The sequence below is a fragment of the Acinonyx jubatus genome, chromosome D1, assembly GCF_027475565.1.
Source record: "Acinonyx jubatus isolate Ajub_Pintada_27869175 chromosome D1, VMU_Ajub_asm_v1.0, whole genome shotgun sequence".
NCBI lineage: Eukaryota > Metazoa > Chordata > Mammalia > Carnivora > Felidae > Acinonyx > Acinonyx jubatus.
In genome coordinates, this window is record NC_069390.1 from 97,852,210 (window position 1) to 97,869,230 (window position 17,021).

The 17,021-nt window shown below is 57.6% G+C and overlaps 1 protein-coding gene and 1 long non-coding RNA gene across 3 annotated transcripts; both read left to right on the forward strand.

Moving 5' to 3' along the window:
- Positions 1-1,378: 1,378 nt before the first annotated feature.
- LOC128311929 (uncharacterized) lies at positions 1,379-5,211 on the forward strand. Its single transcript, XR_008290643.1, has 2 exons — positions 1,379-1,992; positions 2,206-5,211. It is a non-coding gene; the product is annotated as an uncharacterized LOC128311929 (long non-coding RNA).
- A 1,728-nt stretch (positions 5,212-6,939) lies between these two features.
- On the forward strand, positions 6,940-14,161 carry FXYD2 (FXYD domain containing ion transport regulator 2). Of its 2 annotated transcripts, none has more exons than XM_015062368.3 (6): positions 6,940-7,219; positions 11,618-11,656; positions 11,839-11,913; positions 13,576-13,612; positions 13,798-13,828; positions 13,962-14,161. In XM_015062368.3, exons 1-5 carry the CDS (start codon positions 7,201-7,203, stop codon positions 13,820-13,822), a joined length of 195 nt encoding a protein of 64 aa, XP_014917854.3. In that variant the 5' UTR covers positions 6,940-7,200; the 3' UTR covers positions 13,823-13,828; positions 13,962-14,161. The 2 variants fall into 2 exon arrangements, with proteins under 2 accessions (XP_014917854.3, XP_026892420.2); XM_027036619.2 differs by lacking the exon at positions 6,940-7,219 and adding an exon at positions 9,297-9,800.
- Positions 14,162-17,021: the final 2,860 nt, after the last annotated feature.

Genomic DNA, 17,021 nt, shown 5'->3' on the forward strand with positions numbered 1-17,021 from the left:
TGTGACTGGTTGAGGTCACACGGCTGCGAAATGGAGGGGCTAGGAACCCGGCCTAGGCTGTCACCGAAGCTCTCTCTGGCACGCCATGTGACCTGGCTTCCTTCTGCAGGGGAGGGCTGACGTCCAGGGGCAGGGAGAGGATCGCCTGGCACGGTGTGACCACATCTGGAGCCTGGCTGGCCCTTCAGGGCATACGCTACCTAGCCTGTGCTCTGGGGAGGGTCTTGTGGCCTGGAAACAAGACACATAACGAATAGTCAAAGGAACTGGTGATCAAAATGATGGCAATATTATTATTCATAACTAAATAAAGCAGCTAATACATCGAGCACATGCTATTACCAAACATGGGGCGGACGATGTCACATAGATCAACTCGTTCAGAACTCATGGCACTACCTGATGGTCTCCTGATTTTACAGATGGGGACACTGTAGCTCGGTGGGACTGGCCTGAGTTTGTGCTCCGAGGGGCAAAGCCAAAGTCCAGCCCGGGCCCGCCCAGCTCCAAGCCCGGCTCACTCTGTGCTGCAGAGCAAAGGGCTTAGACCCATCAGGTGTACGTGAGAGGAGGCAGAACTTGGCCTCGTGTGAGGCAGTCCTGGGTTCCCTCAGCTGTGACAATCCCCAACCGGAGTGGCTGTCCATCTGGAAGTGTTCAAGACCCTCTGGGCAAAAATGGACTCTGCGAATCTGCCCAGGACGGCCTAATCTGGCCAGGTCCGGGCTCCGGTTGAGGACTCCACTCCCCCCCCCCCCACATGGATGAGCCCCTTCCCCCTCTCTGGACTAGCACTGCAGGGCCAGGGAAGAAGACTCCAGAATCCAGGCATGGATTGCTGTTTAGTGTGTGTCTTCCTTCTGGACCAGTGCTCTGTGCTGGCAGGACTGTCCACCTGTCCACTTCATCCCCAGACAGGTGACTGAGGTCTGTCATTTGGTTGGATACAGGAACTGTATAACTTGGTTATATGGGAAAGTTGACAAGTTGTGCCATTTCCCAGAAGGGAATGCTGAATCCCCTGGCCTCGGACAGTGATCTCAGGTGTCCTGCACGCTTTATCTCCCAGCTACTGCCCCCCTCCCCAGGGATCCCACTCCAAAGATTTTCAAGTCTGCGCACAGAGGTGTTTGTGTTATTTCACACCACATAAAAATAGGTCATTCTGCCTACTGGTCCCCCAGGCTGTGGCCCTCCCTACCATTCTGGGTTTTTTTTTTTTTTTTTGCAGGTTGTGGATTGGAACTTGCCAAATTGTTCTTGGAAGAGAGTCAGAGGCAGAGTGCAAGCAGCAGGGAGGGTGGGGTGGGTGAGGGGGATGCCAGGCTGAAGCACATGCCAAGGTCACCGGGCTCTTTCTCTCCTTCCTCTGGGGAGGAGGGCTCTGCCTTCCCAGGGATCATGGGCTGGCAGGGGTGGCCGGGCAAAGCCAAGGTGGGAGGGCGGTCCAGCTCTATCTGGTTCACCCCACCTTGTCCCCAGCAGAAGAGAGAAAGAGAGAGAGAGAGAGATCAGGTGTGTTTACCTGAGCCAGGGGAGAGGCTTTGGAAATACCTGTCTCCGGGCCACGAAGAGGAAGAATGTCACCTCTCACCATTAGTGTGATTCATTGCTGTCACAGCTGAACTCCAGGGGGGCAGAGACAGCCAGCTCAAGCCAACCGGTTGTTGATTTTATGGAGCCGGCTCCAGCCCTGCGCCTGCTTGCACAATAATGGGGCACCTGCCAAGGCAGGGATGTCAGAGCAGGTGATGCTGGATGGGACATCATGGAGGACGTGGGCTGGTCGGGGCTGTTGCGGGGAGGGTCTCCCGCACTGCTCAGAGGAGTGGGATCCGGCCTCAGAGCCAGGCTCAGAGGCAGGCCGGTGGAGGAGGAGGAGGCTCAGGACATTCTCTGGCATTCCCCTCTTCTCTCTAGCTGTGTGAGCTCAGGCAGACGCCGGTGCCTCTGTCACTGTCTTCGCAAAATGAAAGGCTTCCTAGCCATAGGGTAAGCTGGGCCCCAGTTATCACCCTGAGAAAGCCATGGAAGCCTCAGTTTCCTCACCTGGGTGATGGGTCCACCGATCCCTCTCCTGTTCCCTCCCAAGGTCAAAGTGATACGACGGGCATGCAAACCCTTTGAAGAGTCTACACGTGGGTATTGTGTCGTTAATATTTTTACTACCATCCATTTCCTTATGCATCCTTTCTTTGAAAGCAGGGTGGCCCTTCCGTGAGACCTGGGCCTGAGCTCTGACTTGCCTCCCTAACACTGCCGTTTCCTCCTCTGTGAGATGGGGACCATAAAACCTGCTTGGCTGAGTCACTGGAAGGAACAGAGCAGATCAAGGAGGCAGAAGCTCTTCAGAACTATCGAGAACCATGAAGCGGACGGAACTGTTACCGAGGAGGGATTTCTGGCCACCAGGCTGACATTTAACAGACACCAAGAGCTGAGGCCTGGCACAGGCCAGACTCGGCCAAAAAAAGGACAAAGATGATTATAAAGCCAGATATGAGCCATCTGGGCCATGCCCGTGTAATCCAGAAGGTTGTGGAGGAAAGGCAGGAGCAGAGAGGGTGGGCTTGCTCCTGGAGGTCTTCCTGGAGGTGGTGAGCCTGGAGCTATTTTTCAGAGATAAGGGGGAATGGGGTTACCAGGAGGTGAAGACTGCAGGTGGGGAGAATAGCCTCTAGTCTAGGTCAAGCCCAGACTTGAGTTCTGAGAAAAGTCAAGAATGCATTTCTCTCCAGGGTATTCACTGTGGGAGAGGTGGGTCAAACAGGTTTGCCCTCGTCACCAGCTGTAGAAACAGAAGTGGACGTCCCCATCCCCTGCCAGCTCAGGGAGCAGAAAGCTTCGGTGACCTTGACTCTCACAGTACATTGCCCTTTGGCAGCTCCCACGACCTGTGTGCCCCACGGCTCAGGTCATCTTGAAGCCAAGGCTTAAGGAATGGACCCTCCAGGACCCACCTCCCTTGGCCTCGCCTTATAAGACCCCGGTGACCCTGGCGTCTGAGGCTACAGCAGGAGACAGGAACCCACACTCCTTGGGGTTCAGGAACTCTGGGCAGCACAGATGGGTCCTGGGAGCTGCCACCTTCCTTGCCAAGGGGCCGTGCATGCCATGCAGCTGAAGACCGACCCCAGCCCGGAAACAGAGCTTTCTAGCGGTTTCTGGCTTCTTTCCAGCTGGGAGCCAACACCAGGAGGATTGGCTGGGGACCTCGAGGCCGGGGCTGCGCACTCTGACGTGCAGCCCCTAGACACGCAGGGACGGTGGAGCTGGAGAACCCCATCTTGGGAAGGCTGGTGGAGGGGGAGCCCCAGGCGGAGAGTGCTCAGCTGATGCTCCAGCGTGCCACCTCCTTATCTTACCATCTCCAGAGAGACCACCCAGACTCCTGCCCTGAGACTGAAGATTCAGGGCACGGGTGGAAGGCTGCCTGGGGAAGACAAGGGAGACTGAGGCATGGCGACCAAGGACGTTGTCCCACTGGGTGTGACAGTGCTAGAAGAGGGACCTGGGACTCGGGGCTACCTCTTCATACCTCCCGAAGATCGCCTTGATCTGTGGGGCTGGGGAGGAAGGCAGTGGATGGCTGGAAGGCCCCTCTGGCTCCAGCCTGGAATACTCAGACGAAGGGAGGGAGGCTGGGAGGTCTTTGCCTGCCCTGGAACCTTTCCGGGACTCCCACCCCCTTTGGCTCCGTATCCCGAGAATGACGAAAAGAAATGCAGCTGACCCCGACCCCAGCAGCGACCAGCAATGCTGTGTAGGTGTCGCAAAGGGGTGGGAAGGAAGGCTGGAGGTCCTGGGGCTGGGGCGGCTGGCAGAGATTGTGCTGAGGGGCAGGAGGGGGAGGGGCTCTGGGAGCCTGCTTCAGGGACCATCTTGGCAGGGGACTGAGCCCGGGGCAGGGATTCCAGTGAGCGTGCTTGCCTCCTGAAAGGCCATTTCAGGGGAGGATAGCGAAGCGACCATTTATTAGGGCTTTCTTTGGTCAGGCCTTTTACCCACATCCTCTCAATTCCTACAACGACCACGCAAGGTAGGTGCTGCCACCCCATTTTACAGACGGGAAGAAGGAGACCCGGAGACGTGACCTTCCCCCAAGCATCACAGAGTCCACAGTGAAGAGCGGGGGTGCAAAGGGGCTCGATCGAGCGTGGCGCGGACCGCTGACCGCAGGCGGAAGGAGCCGGGGGCTCCCTGATGAAGAGCAGGGCGTCTCAGAGGGGGACTTCCCTGTCCGCAGTGTCAGCCAGGCCGATGACCTCAGCTGGAGGCGGACGAGAAGTCTGAGGGAGGACTTGGGTGTGAGCAAGAAAGGGTGGACCTTCCTGACTCGGCCTCGGCCTTCCCCGGAGAGGAGAAATAAACAGTGTCATCAAAATCGCCCGCAGGGCTCCGGGCGGAGAGCTGGGGGTGGGATGTCCCCGAGGAGGACTCCCGGGGGAGGTGCTGGCAAGGTGTGGGGGTTGCTGGCCACCCACTGTCTCTCCGTGGGGGCTCCCTAGTTCCTGCCGCCTCTTACAGAGCAAGTGATTTCAGAGAAGGAGGCTGCGGTAGGCAAGGTCAGGGCCCGCCTGTGCCCCTAGAGAAAGGATTTCACCTCTGGGACTTACTCATTCGCTGAACAAAGCCAGGGGCCCGCCACAGGCCAGGTCCTTTTCTAAGCACTGGGAATTGACGAATGAACACAGCAAACAAAAATCCTCGCTCTCCAGGGGCGCCTGGGTGGCTCAGTCGGTGGAGCGTCCGACTTCGGCTCAGGTCATGATCTCACGATTCGTGGGTTCGAGCCCCGGGTCGGGCTCTGTGCTGACAGCTCGGAGCCTGGAGCCTGCTTCAGATTCTGTGCCTCCCTCTCTCTCTGCCCCAATCCACTCGCATTCTGTCTCTGTGTCTCTCAAAAATAAACATTAAAAAAAAAATCCTTGCTCCCCTGGAGCTCAACTTGTAGCTGGAAGAAAGACCAGAAAACGATGAGGAAAAAAATTGGTAACTCACCAGATATGGTAAGTGCCAGAGAGAAACAAAACAAAACAACTAAGAAGGGATTTGAGATGTTGCAGAGGGTAGGTGTGAAATTTTATTATTTTTATTTTTATTTTATTTTTAATATATGTATTTTTGAGCTTTATTTATCTATTTTGAGAGACAGAGAAAGAGCACGAGCAGAGGAGGGGCAGAGAGAGGGAGCGAGAATCCCAAGCAGGCTTCACACTGTCAGGGCAGAGCCTGACGCAGGACTTGAACTCACAAACCATGAGATCATGACCTGAACTGAAATTAAGAGTTGGATGCTTAACCGGCTGAACCACCCAGGTGCCTGCCCCTCAGAGTGTGAAATTTAAAAAAATTTTTTTTTCAACGTTTATTTATTTTTGGGACAGAGAGAGACAGAGCATGAACGGGGGAGGGGCAGAGAGAGAGGGAGACACAGAATTGGAAACAGGCTCCAGGCTCCGAGCCATCAGCCCAGAGCCGGACGCGGGGCTCGAACTCACGGACCGCGAGATCGTGACCTGGCTGAAGTCGGACGCTTAACCGACTGCACCACCCAGGTGCCCCTAGAGTGTGAAATTTTACATCGGGATGTCAGGAAGGATCTTCTGAGTCAATCTATGAAGAACGATGTGAGCAAGGTTAGCCAGAAGTTCTCTGGAGGAAGAGTGTTCAGGAAGCGGGAACAGTCAGTGCAAAGGTCCTGAGGCAGGAGCACGCCTGGAGGGTTAGGAGACCATCAAGGAGACTGGTATGGCTGGAGGAGAGAGAAAAGGCGGGAACGTTGGAGTCAAGGTCAAAGAGGTCGTTAGGGCCAGATTAAGGAGTGTCGTAAAAGAAAGGAGTTTGGTTTACATCCCGAGCCCTCAGAGGGTTGGAGTAGGAGAGTGAACCCTTTGTAAGTGATGGGGATGGGCGGGATGACTTTGGAGGTTCGTTCCAGTTAGCGAGTTCATGACACAGGGTCTCTTTTTGGGATCCAGATGCCTTCCTTCACTGCATTAGGGTCCGGTAGGTAACGCAGACTGTGTCCATGTGTGTGTTTGGGGGAGGGTGGGAAGGGACTTCCGGCTGCGATCTTCACTTTTCTGAACCACCGATGTGTTTGGAGCAGGTAGCTTCCGAAATGTCATCTAGCCCCGAGATGTATGAATCTCCCAAAGCGCCCCGCTTGGGGAATTTCCGCTCGGCAGCCCTGAGCTGTCTTGAGTGTGCAGGTTTCCCCTTGGGAACGTGTGACACAGCAGCTCGGCCCCCCCCCCCCACCCCGAGCAGGGCCCTCAGGACAGACCTCAGCCCCTCCAGGTCACGCCCCTCCAGGCCCCCGGTTCTCCATTTCCCCCGGGGTCTTCCAGCTTGGAGGTGGCTCTCGCGTGGGGCAGGGTCATCAGTTGTCCCCTCGGGGCAGGAGATATGGCTAAGGAGGGACAGAGAGGCAGGCTGCCCTCTGACTGGAGCCAGGGAACAGAGACTTGGTGGAGAGCCAGCTTGGGGGGCTGCTCTGTATCTCCTGTGTGGGCTCCTGGCTCCTGCTGGGGACAGGCCCCCTGTATCTATCTCCCTGGGACCAGAAGTGCTGTCTTCCGGCCATTCCCCGAGGCCTCGTGAGGGCTGCTGGTGTCTCCGGCTGGGCCGCTGAGGTGGGGCGGGCAGGTGTGACGTCACAGGCTGCGGGAAGTCACCGGGAGCTACGAGAGGGGGCCCAGCTGACGAAGGGTAGGCCGCCGTGGAGCTGCTCCACCCGGCCCCCGGGCCCCCAGCTGCTTCCCTTCTCTGCCTACTAAGGACACAGGAGGCTCAGCTGAGTGAAGGCCTGCAGGGATCCACAAATGGCCCCGAGTATCTCCCTCAGTGACCTTTGCAGGCACCCTGGGCAGCCTGGAGGGCACTGGCTGTGGCCTCTCCCCCGGGCACACAGGGGCCGATGGCTGTGGCTCGCTTTGCTGTGGCTCCCAGCTTCCCCCCTTCCTCAGGTGCCCGGTGGAGTTCAGAGAATGTCTCACGTGGATCCCCGCCCCAGCCCGCCCCAAGGTGAGGGCTCCCCCGTCAGTCCCTCCTCCTTGACTCTGTCTCTTCCTGCCTGTGGGCTTGGGCTCGCCGCCGGGGCGCGGAGGGAGGGAGGGCCGCACTTTCCATCCAGGCCCTTGGCCACCAGCACGTCACCGCTCTCTTCCACCGAGGACACAGCCAGCAGCTCCTGCCATGGACAGGTGGTACCTGGGTGAGTCCCCTCAACCCCATGCCTCCCACCTGCTCAGACTCGGATGCAGGTGTCTACCTCATCACGTTCAGGGGCACCACCTGCTCCCCAGAAGTGCGGGGAAGGCAGAAGCGAGGACAGGCAGCGTTTCTAAACAAGGGCATCTCAAGGTGGAGTCCTGGGCACGTGGTGATGTCTACTCTGAGCATCTCTGTGCCGCTGGGGCTGGGAAGACAGCTGGTCCCGAAGCCGCCCTTTCTATCTGTCTCTCCACCTGTTCACCTGCAGGAATTCTAAAGCCAGGCTGCTGGGTTTAAATCTTGCTTTCCCCACTTCCTAGCTGCCTGACCTCTGGCAAGGTATTAAACTTCTCTGTGCCTCAGTTTCCTCATCTATAAAATGGGGATGATGATAATACTTCCCTGACCTCAGAGCTGCGATGATTATGTGACTTGCTTACAACAGGGCCTTGCACATTAGAGTTACGAATGCAGATGACAACTTGTTTTTCCGACTTCCCCTTTTGTCTGAAACCATCTCTCACTCTTTCCTCTGTCTGTCTATCTATCATCTATCTAACTTTCCATCTATTTTTTTTACCCCTTATTCCAGATGGGATCCGCAATAACTTACAGAGACAGACAAAATGTGCCAAGATGCCAGGGGAATGTGTAGGAAGGGGCCCCGGTGTCTTGTGTGGGACAGTGACGGTGGCTTTGGGAGCCCAGCCTTGGGGGTCTGGCTTTCTAGCCCTGGCTTTGTTACTAATGGGAGGTTTCGGTTAAATCCCTCAACCTCCATGCCCCTCAGTCTTCTTGGGCTGCCCAGTGGCAGACACGGCACCTCCCCGGCCACCTCCAGGGGCCGTTACAAGGAGCAAATGACCAGCCTCAGTTTCTTCACCTGAAGAACGGAGCAACCGCGCACTCAGTGGGACAGTGCGTTTAAAGAACCTGACACATGGTCGGCCCCTACTGAGCATGAGCTGGGTTGTAATATTCTCATGAATATCCATCGCTTGGTTCTGGAAGCTGAAGGTTGCCGAATGGGTGTCGGGGCTCCTGGTCTGCGAGGTCATGACATTCTCTCTCCGTCTCACCCCGTGCTAATTTTCACTGGAGGGGAGTTGGCTTTCCTGTGTCCAGCAGCTGACGTTCAACAAAAGGTCAATGCCGTTTATTTCTCTAGTCGGCACAAATCCGACAGTGACAATAGTGACACTTGCTGTGTATCTGGTCCCGTGCCCGGCTCCCTACATGCATTTTCTCCCTTTCTCCTCACTACAAATCCTTCAGGTGGGGAACAGTCCCATTTTACAGACGAGAGGACTGAGGCACAGAGAGGTTCAGGAACTCGACAGCGGTCATTTAGCAGGTAGAGGAGCCAGGAAATGAACTCAAACTTTGATCCCCTACAGCCGCTCAAGGAGGATTAAAGCATGGGTTCTTTTTCTTTGGAAGGACCAGCCCCTCCTTGGTGGATACTGACTGCTAGCTTGGGTCCCTTGGCCCCATGGAGCATCAGCCTCTTCTGGAGGCCAGTGCAGTGAACTAGAACTTAGCCGGGAACGTGAACAGCCATGGAGTACCCAGCCCTGGGGTCCCCGAGGCGAAGGAGGCCACCACAGAGTGGGGAGGCAGCCTCAGAGGTGTGGGGAAGCACCTGACCCCTAAAGCCTAAGGCCTGCCTGTCATTCTCCGCTCTGCCCGTCACTGGCTGTGTGTCCTCGGGCCAGGGCCCTACCCTCTCTGTGCCTCAGATGCCTCATCTGTAAAATGGGAGCTCACACAAGGCACAAGGAAACAATAATTAGGAAAGCGCTTTGTGAATTATAAAGGCAAGACGTTCTCCCCATGGCAGGACTTGGCCCCTTCCTTGAAGGAGCCTACGTGCAACCTAGGCAGCTGGTGTGGAAGCAACTGGATTGTAGGAGGAAATGCCAGAGGCAGCAGGAAGAGAGAGATTAGTGAGGGATGGCTGGAGCCTTTCTGGCTGAGGTGCGAGCTGCTAGAGGCAGTTTTGATGGATGAGGGGAAGAACAGAGGTGGGCAGGCGTGGGGGTGTGAACGCACGGTGGGAGAGGGGCGGGCACCTCGGGACCCCCTCAGGGGAGCCCTGAATGCCAGGTAAGAAATAGCAGCTGCAACAGTGATCTCCACGGTGGTCGGTGAGGTGGGCGGCTGCTGGGGTTGGGGGCCTCTGGGGGCCCCGTGACATCGTCCCCCAAGCTGTAGAACCCACTGAACGTAACTTAGAAAGTGCCACTTCCCCGTCGCCACAGCCCCAGCCACGACGTCTCCGGCCTACCTCTCCCCGCCCCGTCTCTGGAAATTTCCTTTGGGAGGATTTGGGAGCCCAGCCAGCCCCTCCCTGCCCCTGCCTGCCCCCTCACCTCCTCGTGCCTCGGAGGGAGCCCCTCCGCGCGCACTAGGGTTTCTCTTGTGACTGGGGTAAATATTACCCAGCACTGTTAATGTTTAATGCCCCCACCTCACCCCTGGCCACCCCACGGCCCGGCACTCTCCCCGAAGCAGAGGCAGAAGAGGGCAGTGGAGACCAGCCCAGGCCGCTAGGGAGATGGCAGGGCTGTTGGCGGACGACGGTGAGTGTGTGCGAACGTGTGCGAAGCAGGTGGTCTCTCCTTGGGCCACCTTTGGAGGGATGAGTTGCACCCCTGCCCCCTGCCTTCCAGAGTCCCCGGCGCCCCTCCCCCACCTTTGCCACCCAATCCTAAGAGGATTTTTCAAAACGATTTCTTTGAAAAGAGGATCCTGCCTTAACTCTGCTTGAAGGCAGAGCCTCGGGGGCCAGGGAGGCGCTGGGGGGTGGGGGTGAGGGTGAGTTTCTGTCTCGGCCTCCTGGCATGCACCTATCCTGGTACAATGCATCTTGGGGGACTATCCAAGCTCGGAGCAGGAGGTGGAGGGGGCCAGGCTGGCTTTGGGGTGAGAGCCCCTCAAGTTTGGGACACCCCTGGAAGGATCCTGCCATGGGGGTGATTCGGGCCTGGAGGCTAACAGGGGCCTCTGTTGACCACGGTGGGCTTTGAGTCAGACCTAGGAAAGATGAGGGCTTTGGGCGGGGTGGGCTCACCAAATGGATGGTTTCCTGATGTGGTGAGGGGAGCCGCCAGGCCAGTGGTGGCTCTGGCACTCACCCCCCATGTGACCTTGAACAAGACCCGAACCGGATCCTGGGAGACAACCTCGGTGGGCTGCTGCAGGAGGGTGGGATCGGGTCCCCGCAGTCACCCCCGTAGGCCCAGGCACTGACCCCGCCTGGCCAGGGAGGCTGCCCTGGGGATAACCGGGCTCACCAGGCCCCAAAGCCCCCCACCGTGACCCAGGGCATGGTTCAGCACGCCACTGGAGGTGACAACTTGTGCCTTCCTTCTACCTCACGCACGGCTTACTTACCGCCCAGCAGGGGCTGGAGCAGGGCAGGACAGAGGGGCCACCCTCAGCCATGGCAGCAAAGCTCTGGCCAGGTGCCCCCCGGCTGCCCAAAGACAAGTGTGCTCTGTTTACGGGGCTGGGGGGCAGAGCTCCACCCCTGGTGGGGAAACACCGCAGGAGGCAAGGGACCGGACCATACTTGACCTTGAAACATCTTGTTCCTTCTGACCATCTGAGAGACAATGTAGCAAAGGGGTTAAGCACCTCGATTCTTGGCAACCTATTGCCTGGGTTCAAATGCCAGCTCTCCCCCTTTATGGCATGTGACTTAACCCCTCGGTACCTCCATCCTCTTATGGATTATATTGGAATAATACTAATGCTTCATAGGGTTGTTTGAGGGCTAAATGAGCTAATGTTTTGTTAGCCTTGGCCTGGCATGTGGTAAACACCATATATTAATGTCTCTTCAAAGGATTTGCTTCCCGTTGAGGATAGAAACGTAAGCGAGAAGAATCTAGAAACCTGAGTTCAAGACCCAGTTCTGCTTCGAACTTTCGTGGGGACTTTAAACAAGTCTCCAGACTGGGCCTCGGTTTTCCCCTTCTGCTCAGTGAATGTTAAGGGCCTCTCCATTCGTTGCATGAATGTCGCTTGGCATCTGCTAGGCGTTCAGTAGTCACATGGAGAGGGACTAAGAAGTCACGTGGAGGTGAGTCTAAGGGGAGATGTCTCCCTCGGCCTTGCTTACTACTGTAGGAAGCAAAGAGAGGAAAGGGCCAACCCCCCCAGGGTTTCCAGAGCCCCCCACAGGCAGCACAGAGCTCTGCTTTGGATGCTTGGTATTTGGTCCCAAGGTGACTCTATCTGAAGCAGCCTAGGACAGATGTCCCCGTTGGCAGTGGCATTAGTAGGCTCACCAGCCTCCTCTTGCCCACTTGGCCACTTGGGGCTGACGGATGCGACGGATGTGAGTTCCACGGCTTCTGCGACAGACTCACCCTGCCTCTGGCTCTCTCCGCAGGTGGCGACCCCAAAGGGGACGTGGACCCATTCTACTACGGTAGGCCTGGTGGGTCCCTCCTCAGCCCCTCTTCTGGCCACCACGCACGGATGCCCGGGTCCCGGCATCCCCCAGTTATGTTCCCCCATCTTCCCCTGTTAGCATGGGGCTGCTGCTGGGGTGGGCTTTGGGAGGGGTGCCTGGGGCGACCCATCCCACCTCCTTGCCCTCTCCTTCCTCAGACTACGAGACCGTCCGCAATGGAGGCCTGATCTTTGCTGCCCTGGCCTTTGTCGTGGGGCTCATCATCATCCTCAGTGAGTGGGGCTGGCCTCATGCTGGTGGTGGGGGGGGGAGGCGCTGCATGGAGCCTCATCTCTTCTCAAAGCCACTGGGCACTGGTTCCCCAGGTGGGGGTGGGGGAAAGCCCTCTCACTCCCTTCCCAGATCCCAGAAGGGAAGTGAGTCTTTCCGCTCGCCTCCATTGCCCCATGCAGGATGTGGGAACTGAACGACACCCTGATAGGCAGAGGCACCCCGGGATGCCTCCCTACTTGGTCCTTGGACCACCCAGAGCAAGTTCTCTTTTCCTCACGTGTGCCCTCTGGTGGCCAGTGGAGGAGCTGCTGAGATGGGAGGGCAGGCTCTTCCAGCCTGGGACACTGCAGTGTCTGCGGGGTTCAAGGGGAGGGAACCAACCTCCAATGGACGCCTCCCTTGACCAGATCCGGTCACTTTCCTTTCTTGGCATGAGCTACATCTCCGTCCGTTTATTTTTTTTTAACCTTTATTTTAGAGAGAGAGAGAGACAGACAGAGCATGAGCAGGGGAGGGGCAGAGAGAGAGGGAGACACAGACTCGGAAGCAGGTTCCAGGCTCTGAGCTGTCAGCACAGAGTCCGACGCGGGGCTTGAACGCACAAACCGTGAGATCGTGACCTGAGCTGAAGTCGGACGCTCAACCAACTGAGCCACCCAGGTGCCCCCATCTCAGTCCATTGAATCCTCTCGGCAACACTGAGGGATGGTCAAGGCTACCCCATTTGATAGATGAAAACCACTGACCGTGGCAGGTGCACCAATTTGCTCTGGGTTCCACAGCCAATCAGAAGCAGAGCTGGGTTCAGCTGTTTCCCCCCCACCCCTCCCCACCCCCCCGCCCCCCATCCACCGCTGGAAAGCAAATGATGGGGGGAGCCAGAGGCATCAGGACCCACTGCTAGTTTACTATGGATCCCCAACTCCCCGGGCCTCAGTTTGCACATCTGTTAAATGGGGACGATCCCACTGATAAAGCCAGGGCTATCATCCAAAGACATGGCAGCCAAGAAAGCATTCAGGCATAGGCATAGAGTGTTCTGGGGGAGCGAAGGGTCCTTGTATATCTCCCAGCCCCAGCCCGGCCCCAGCAGGCACACAGCAGGCACTTAGTAAAGGCTTATTGGCTTGTTTTGCCGCAACCGGAAGAAACACACCCAGAAACGCAATCAGTTGTGCGTCCTGGGATTCTAACCCGTCCATGGTTGGTGCCATCCCATCTGAAGGCTTCGGTCTGCAGACATGGCTGGTCTCCCCAGTTCGTCCGGAAGGTGTCTCAAGGGCAGCACCGTATAGTGGTTGAGCACACAGCTGCAGGAGGCAGACAGGCCTGAGCAGAGATCTTGGCTCTGGCCTCACAGTCGTCCTCCTCCAAGAGCTTACTGAGCGGCGACTATGTGCCCAGCCCTGGTGCTGGGGGCACCGCGATGGCCCAGGCTCCGCTACTGCTCTCGGCGTGCCCAGCCTACCATGGATCCACTGCGGTAAATGTTTGTTGACGGACTGACTGAACGGCTTGGGCCCCTGAATGCTTATGGCCCCGCCATATGTGAAGAGAGAACCAGTCACCTGTGGCTTTGGCAGAAGGGAGGGAGGGAGGAAAGGGAGGGTCTCCTTGGAAGCGAGCGGTTGAGGGAAACTCACCTCCTTTCTCTCTTCCAGGCAAAAGACTCCGCTGTGGGGGCAGAAAGAAACACCGGTGGGTGTCTGCCCAGGGTAACTGAGTGAGGCAGGGACACGGGTGGAGGGGGATGGGAAGGAGGGCCAGGCCAAGGATTTTGGTCTCTGAGGCCTTTGAAGGGGGGTCCCCAACCTCAGGGACCCCCTGGATTCACCACCTCCTCCTCTGACCTCTCACCTGTCTTTTTCCCTCCCCCGCCCCAGGCAAGTCAACGAAGATGAGCTGTAATGATGGGTAAGTTGGGGAGGGACAGGAGAGGGGGCCAGCCAGGGAGGGCTGTGAAGAGAAAGGTCGATGAATCAGGAATGAAACAGAAGGCCCTGCTTCGGCCCCCACTACAGCCCAAATCCCATCTTTGCCTTTTCAGAGTCTGCCGTGCCCCCGTTGCACTGGGGTCATTGGGAAGCCTTCCCTGAGCTGTAGACCTTTGTCCCCAGCACCGCCAGGCCCTCGGCTGAAGGAAGCGCCAGGCTCCGTGTGACCCCTGGGTGCACATGGCCTCCTCCCACCTCTCAGCCGCCTCCTGTTAATAATAAAGCCAGCCTCAGAGATGGCTCCTTCCCTGGCCTCCCTCCCTCCTCCTCTATACCTGCCACGACCAACTCGCCCTTCCAAGCTGGGGTGCAATGCAGCCTGGTCTCTCCCGGTTTTCAATGAACTGCTCAGGTGCCCGTGCCTATTAAAGCAGGAAGTTTCGTAGGACCACCTGCAGGCCTCTTCTTGCCCCCCGAGCCCCATGGGCAGAGGACTCAGCCTGTCTTCCCAAGGCAGAGAGAGAGAGAGAGAGAGAGAGAGAGACAGCCGGGAAGTCTGAAGGTCAGCGATGATCGGGTGCTGCTTGGGTTTCTGCCTCAGGCCCTGGATGCTGCTACTGGAACTCTCTGCTGGGGGTTCCCGCAGACATGCCCTGAGCCGTCTGTGACCACAGCATGTGCCCTGCCATCTCAAACGTGCGCCAGCGTGCCGGGCCGGGAGGGTCGAGGGGGCCTGGCGCAGGCTTTGGCACATTCTCTCCCTACCCGCCTCCCGACCTTGGTGCTGAGCTCAGGCCGCGCCCTTTCCACTCGTGGGGCTTGGGGACCCCCATTGGGCCTATTCTCATCCACGTATTGGGGTGCTACCCTGGCGAATCCCAGGGCCGAGGGGTGCACAGTGACGGTGGGGCCCCTTGGTACCCTTTCCTCCAGCCCCGTCCACGGTGGCAGGCAGCCATCCAGGGACAACTTGACCCAAGATGGTGCCAGGCTGCCTCTCCCACCAGTGCCCAACTTCCTGATGCCTGTGGCCTCCTTGCAGCGCAGCACGGTCCCCTCTGGCCGTTTCAGAAGGAGCCTGTCTTCCCTCTTCCACTCTCCCCTGCGGAAGGGAAGGATCATGGCACCACCTAGTGTCCAGTCCCCCCATCAGGACCTGCAAGCAGGCCAGGGCAGGGAGGAGAGAACAGGCAGGGGGGCCCGGACAGCAGCACGTTAGTGGAGTTTAAAATGAACAGGGTGTGTCTGGGGGCCAGAGGCAAGCAGGCCACCGTTCCATTTGCAAACTGAGTCCTCTGTCTTCTTCCACGGCCCCCAGGCCCTGAAGCCCCCCGACCCTCGCAGAATCGCAGGAGGTTTGAACACAGAAGATCCTTAGCAAAACAGACAAGCTTCACTTTTCAGAGAGGGAAACTGAGGCCCCGGGAAAGGCAGTGACTTGGGCAGGTGACGCAGCCCGCCTGGGTCAGGGCCAGAGCTAGAAACCAGGTCTCCGGTGACTGTTCCAGCTTTCTTCTCACTGACCCCTGGGGGTGGTGGGCAGAGCCCCACTGACCCCCTGTGGGCTTGGGGAGCTGAGGGAAAAGAGAGAGGGGCTGGTGGGAGGACACGTTCCAGGGAGACGAGGAAAGCCTGGCCGCTTACAAGCCGGGGCCGAGGTCTTTGCAACACCTGCTCCAGATGGGGGCCCACCGACGACAAATGAAATGTGACAGGCCACACCCCTAAATAGAATTCAGTATTTCCATACACAAGATGGGGCGTGGACTCGAGCTACCGGTGATGATGGGAGAAGTGAACGGGAACTGGGGGAGGTCTGGTCAGGGGCGCTTTCCACAGGAGGTTGCCTCCTGAAGCTTCTCCATGCAACAGCAGGACAGACAGGAAGAGGGGGTGTTCCAGGTCTGTGGGCCACCTGGGGAGGAATACGAGCAGTGGGGAGGAGTTACACTTCTAGAATGTTCTATACACGGGCCTCTCAGGGTGCCAACTGGGAGGGGAATTCCACGGGGGTAATGGTCCCAGGTGAACCGCTCCCCTCTCCACCCCTGGCCGCAAACCCTCCACCCTTGTGAAAACTGAGGCTCCTTTGGGTCCCGGGTTACACACCCCAGAGAGCCCAGACACCCAGCATTCCCTCCAGAATATTGAATATGAATCTTGGGGTGGGTGAAAACTGATGCATAGCTAGCTCCCAGCCGGTTCTGGAGACCAGCGAGGGCTGAGAACCATGGACCCAAGCAAGTGCCATTCTGAGGTCTGTGACCTGTTCCTGGTCAGGGCCCTTATGAATACTTTCCCTTCCCTGTTCACAAAGCTCACATGGGCTGGGAGCTACTGACTTTCGCTTCACTTTGGGATTTCTCACAATTCAGACATGGTTTGAGTCACAAAGAACAACTGGATGAATTACTCTTCATCATACGACAGCAACAACAACAAAACGCCTGGTCCGAGGGGATGCAATTCCCACTATCACCACCAGGGAGAGCACGTGTCTCAGCCCAAACCTTCGAATTTGGCTTTTTCAACTCTGTCTTTCCAAGGCCCTTGGCTGACAGTAGGCCCCCCTGAACGGTCTACCTGGTGCCCTGGTTTCCTGGGAAAGCTGGGAGCTCTTCTCATTCCATTTGCACATCCTGCAGGTAGATCACTTGCCCTATTCTGGGGGTGCTTCTCGGCTGTGGGTCTGGAGCTCTCACTCCTTCCGGAAGGTAGGGATCCAACGCGGTCTGTGCATCTTCCCCAGTGCTTGGGGTAACCACGAAGCCTCTAACCCTATGGTCTGAGTTAATCAATGGCATGAGCAGGACCTGAGAGAGGCAGAGCACGGTCCTCTTGACTCCAGCCACAGAAATTCTGACTTAACTGTTGAGATGTTGGTAGTTTTTAAGCCCGCCCCCAGGTGGATTTGTTATGGAGGCCCAGCTGCAAGTTACTGGCCTGGTAGGTGGGCCCAGCCAGGGCGGTGAGGAGGGTGGGAGGCAGGGGGAACATATACGGGGTGGAGACGCCGAGGGTCCAAGAAAACTGGACCTGCTTCACGGGCCGACAGCGCCACCCTGCCCCAGAGGCAGCCTCGCCCCAGCACCCTCCAGAGGGAGCTTTCAGGGCATAAAAGGTGTGTGCTGACCTTGGATCCTAGGGCCATGGGGTCTGTTCCCATGCCTGCT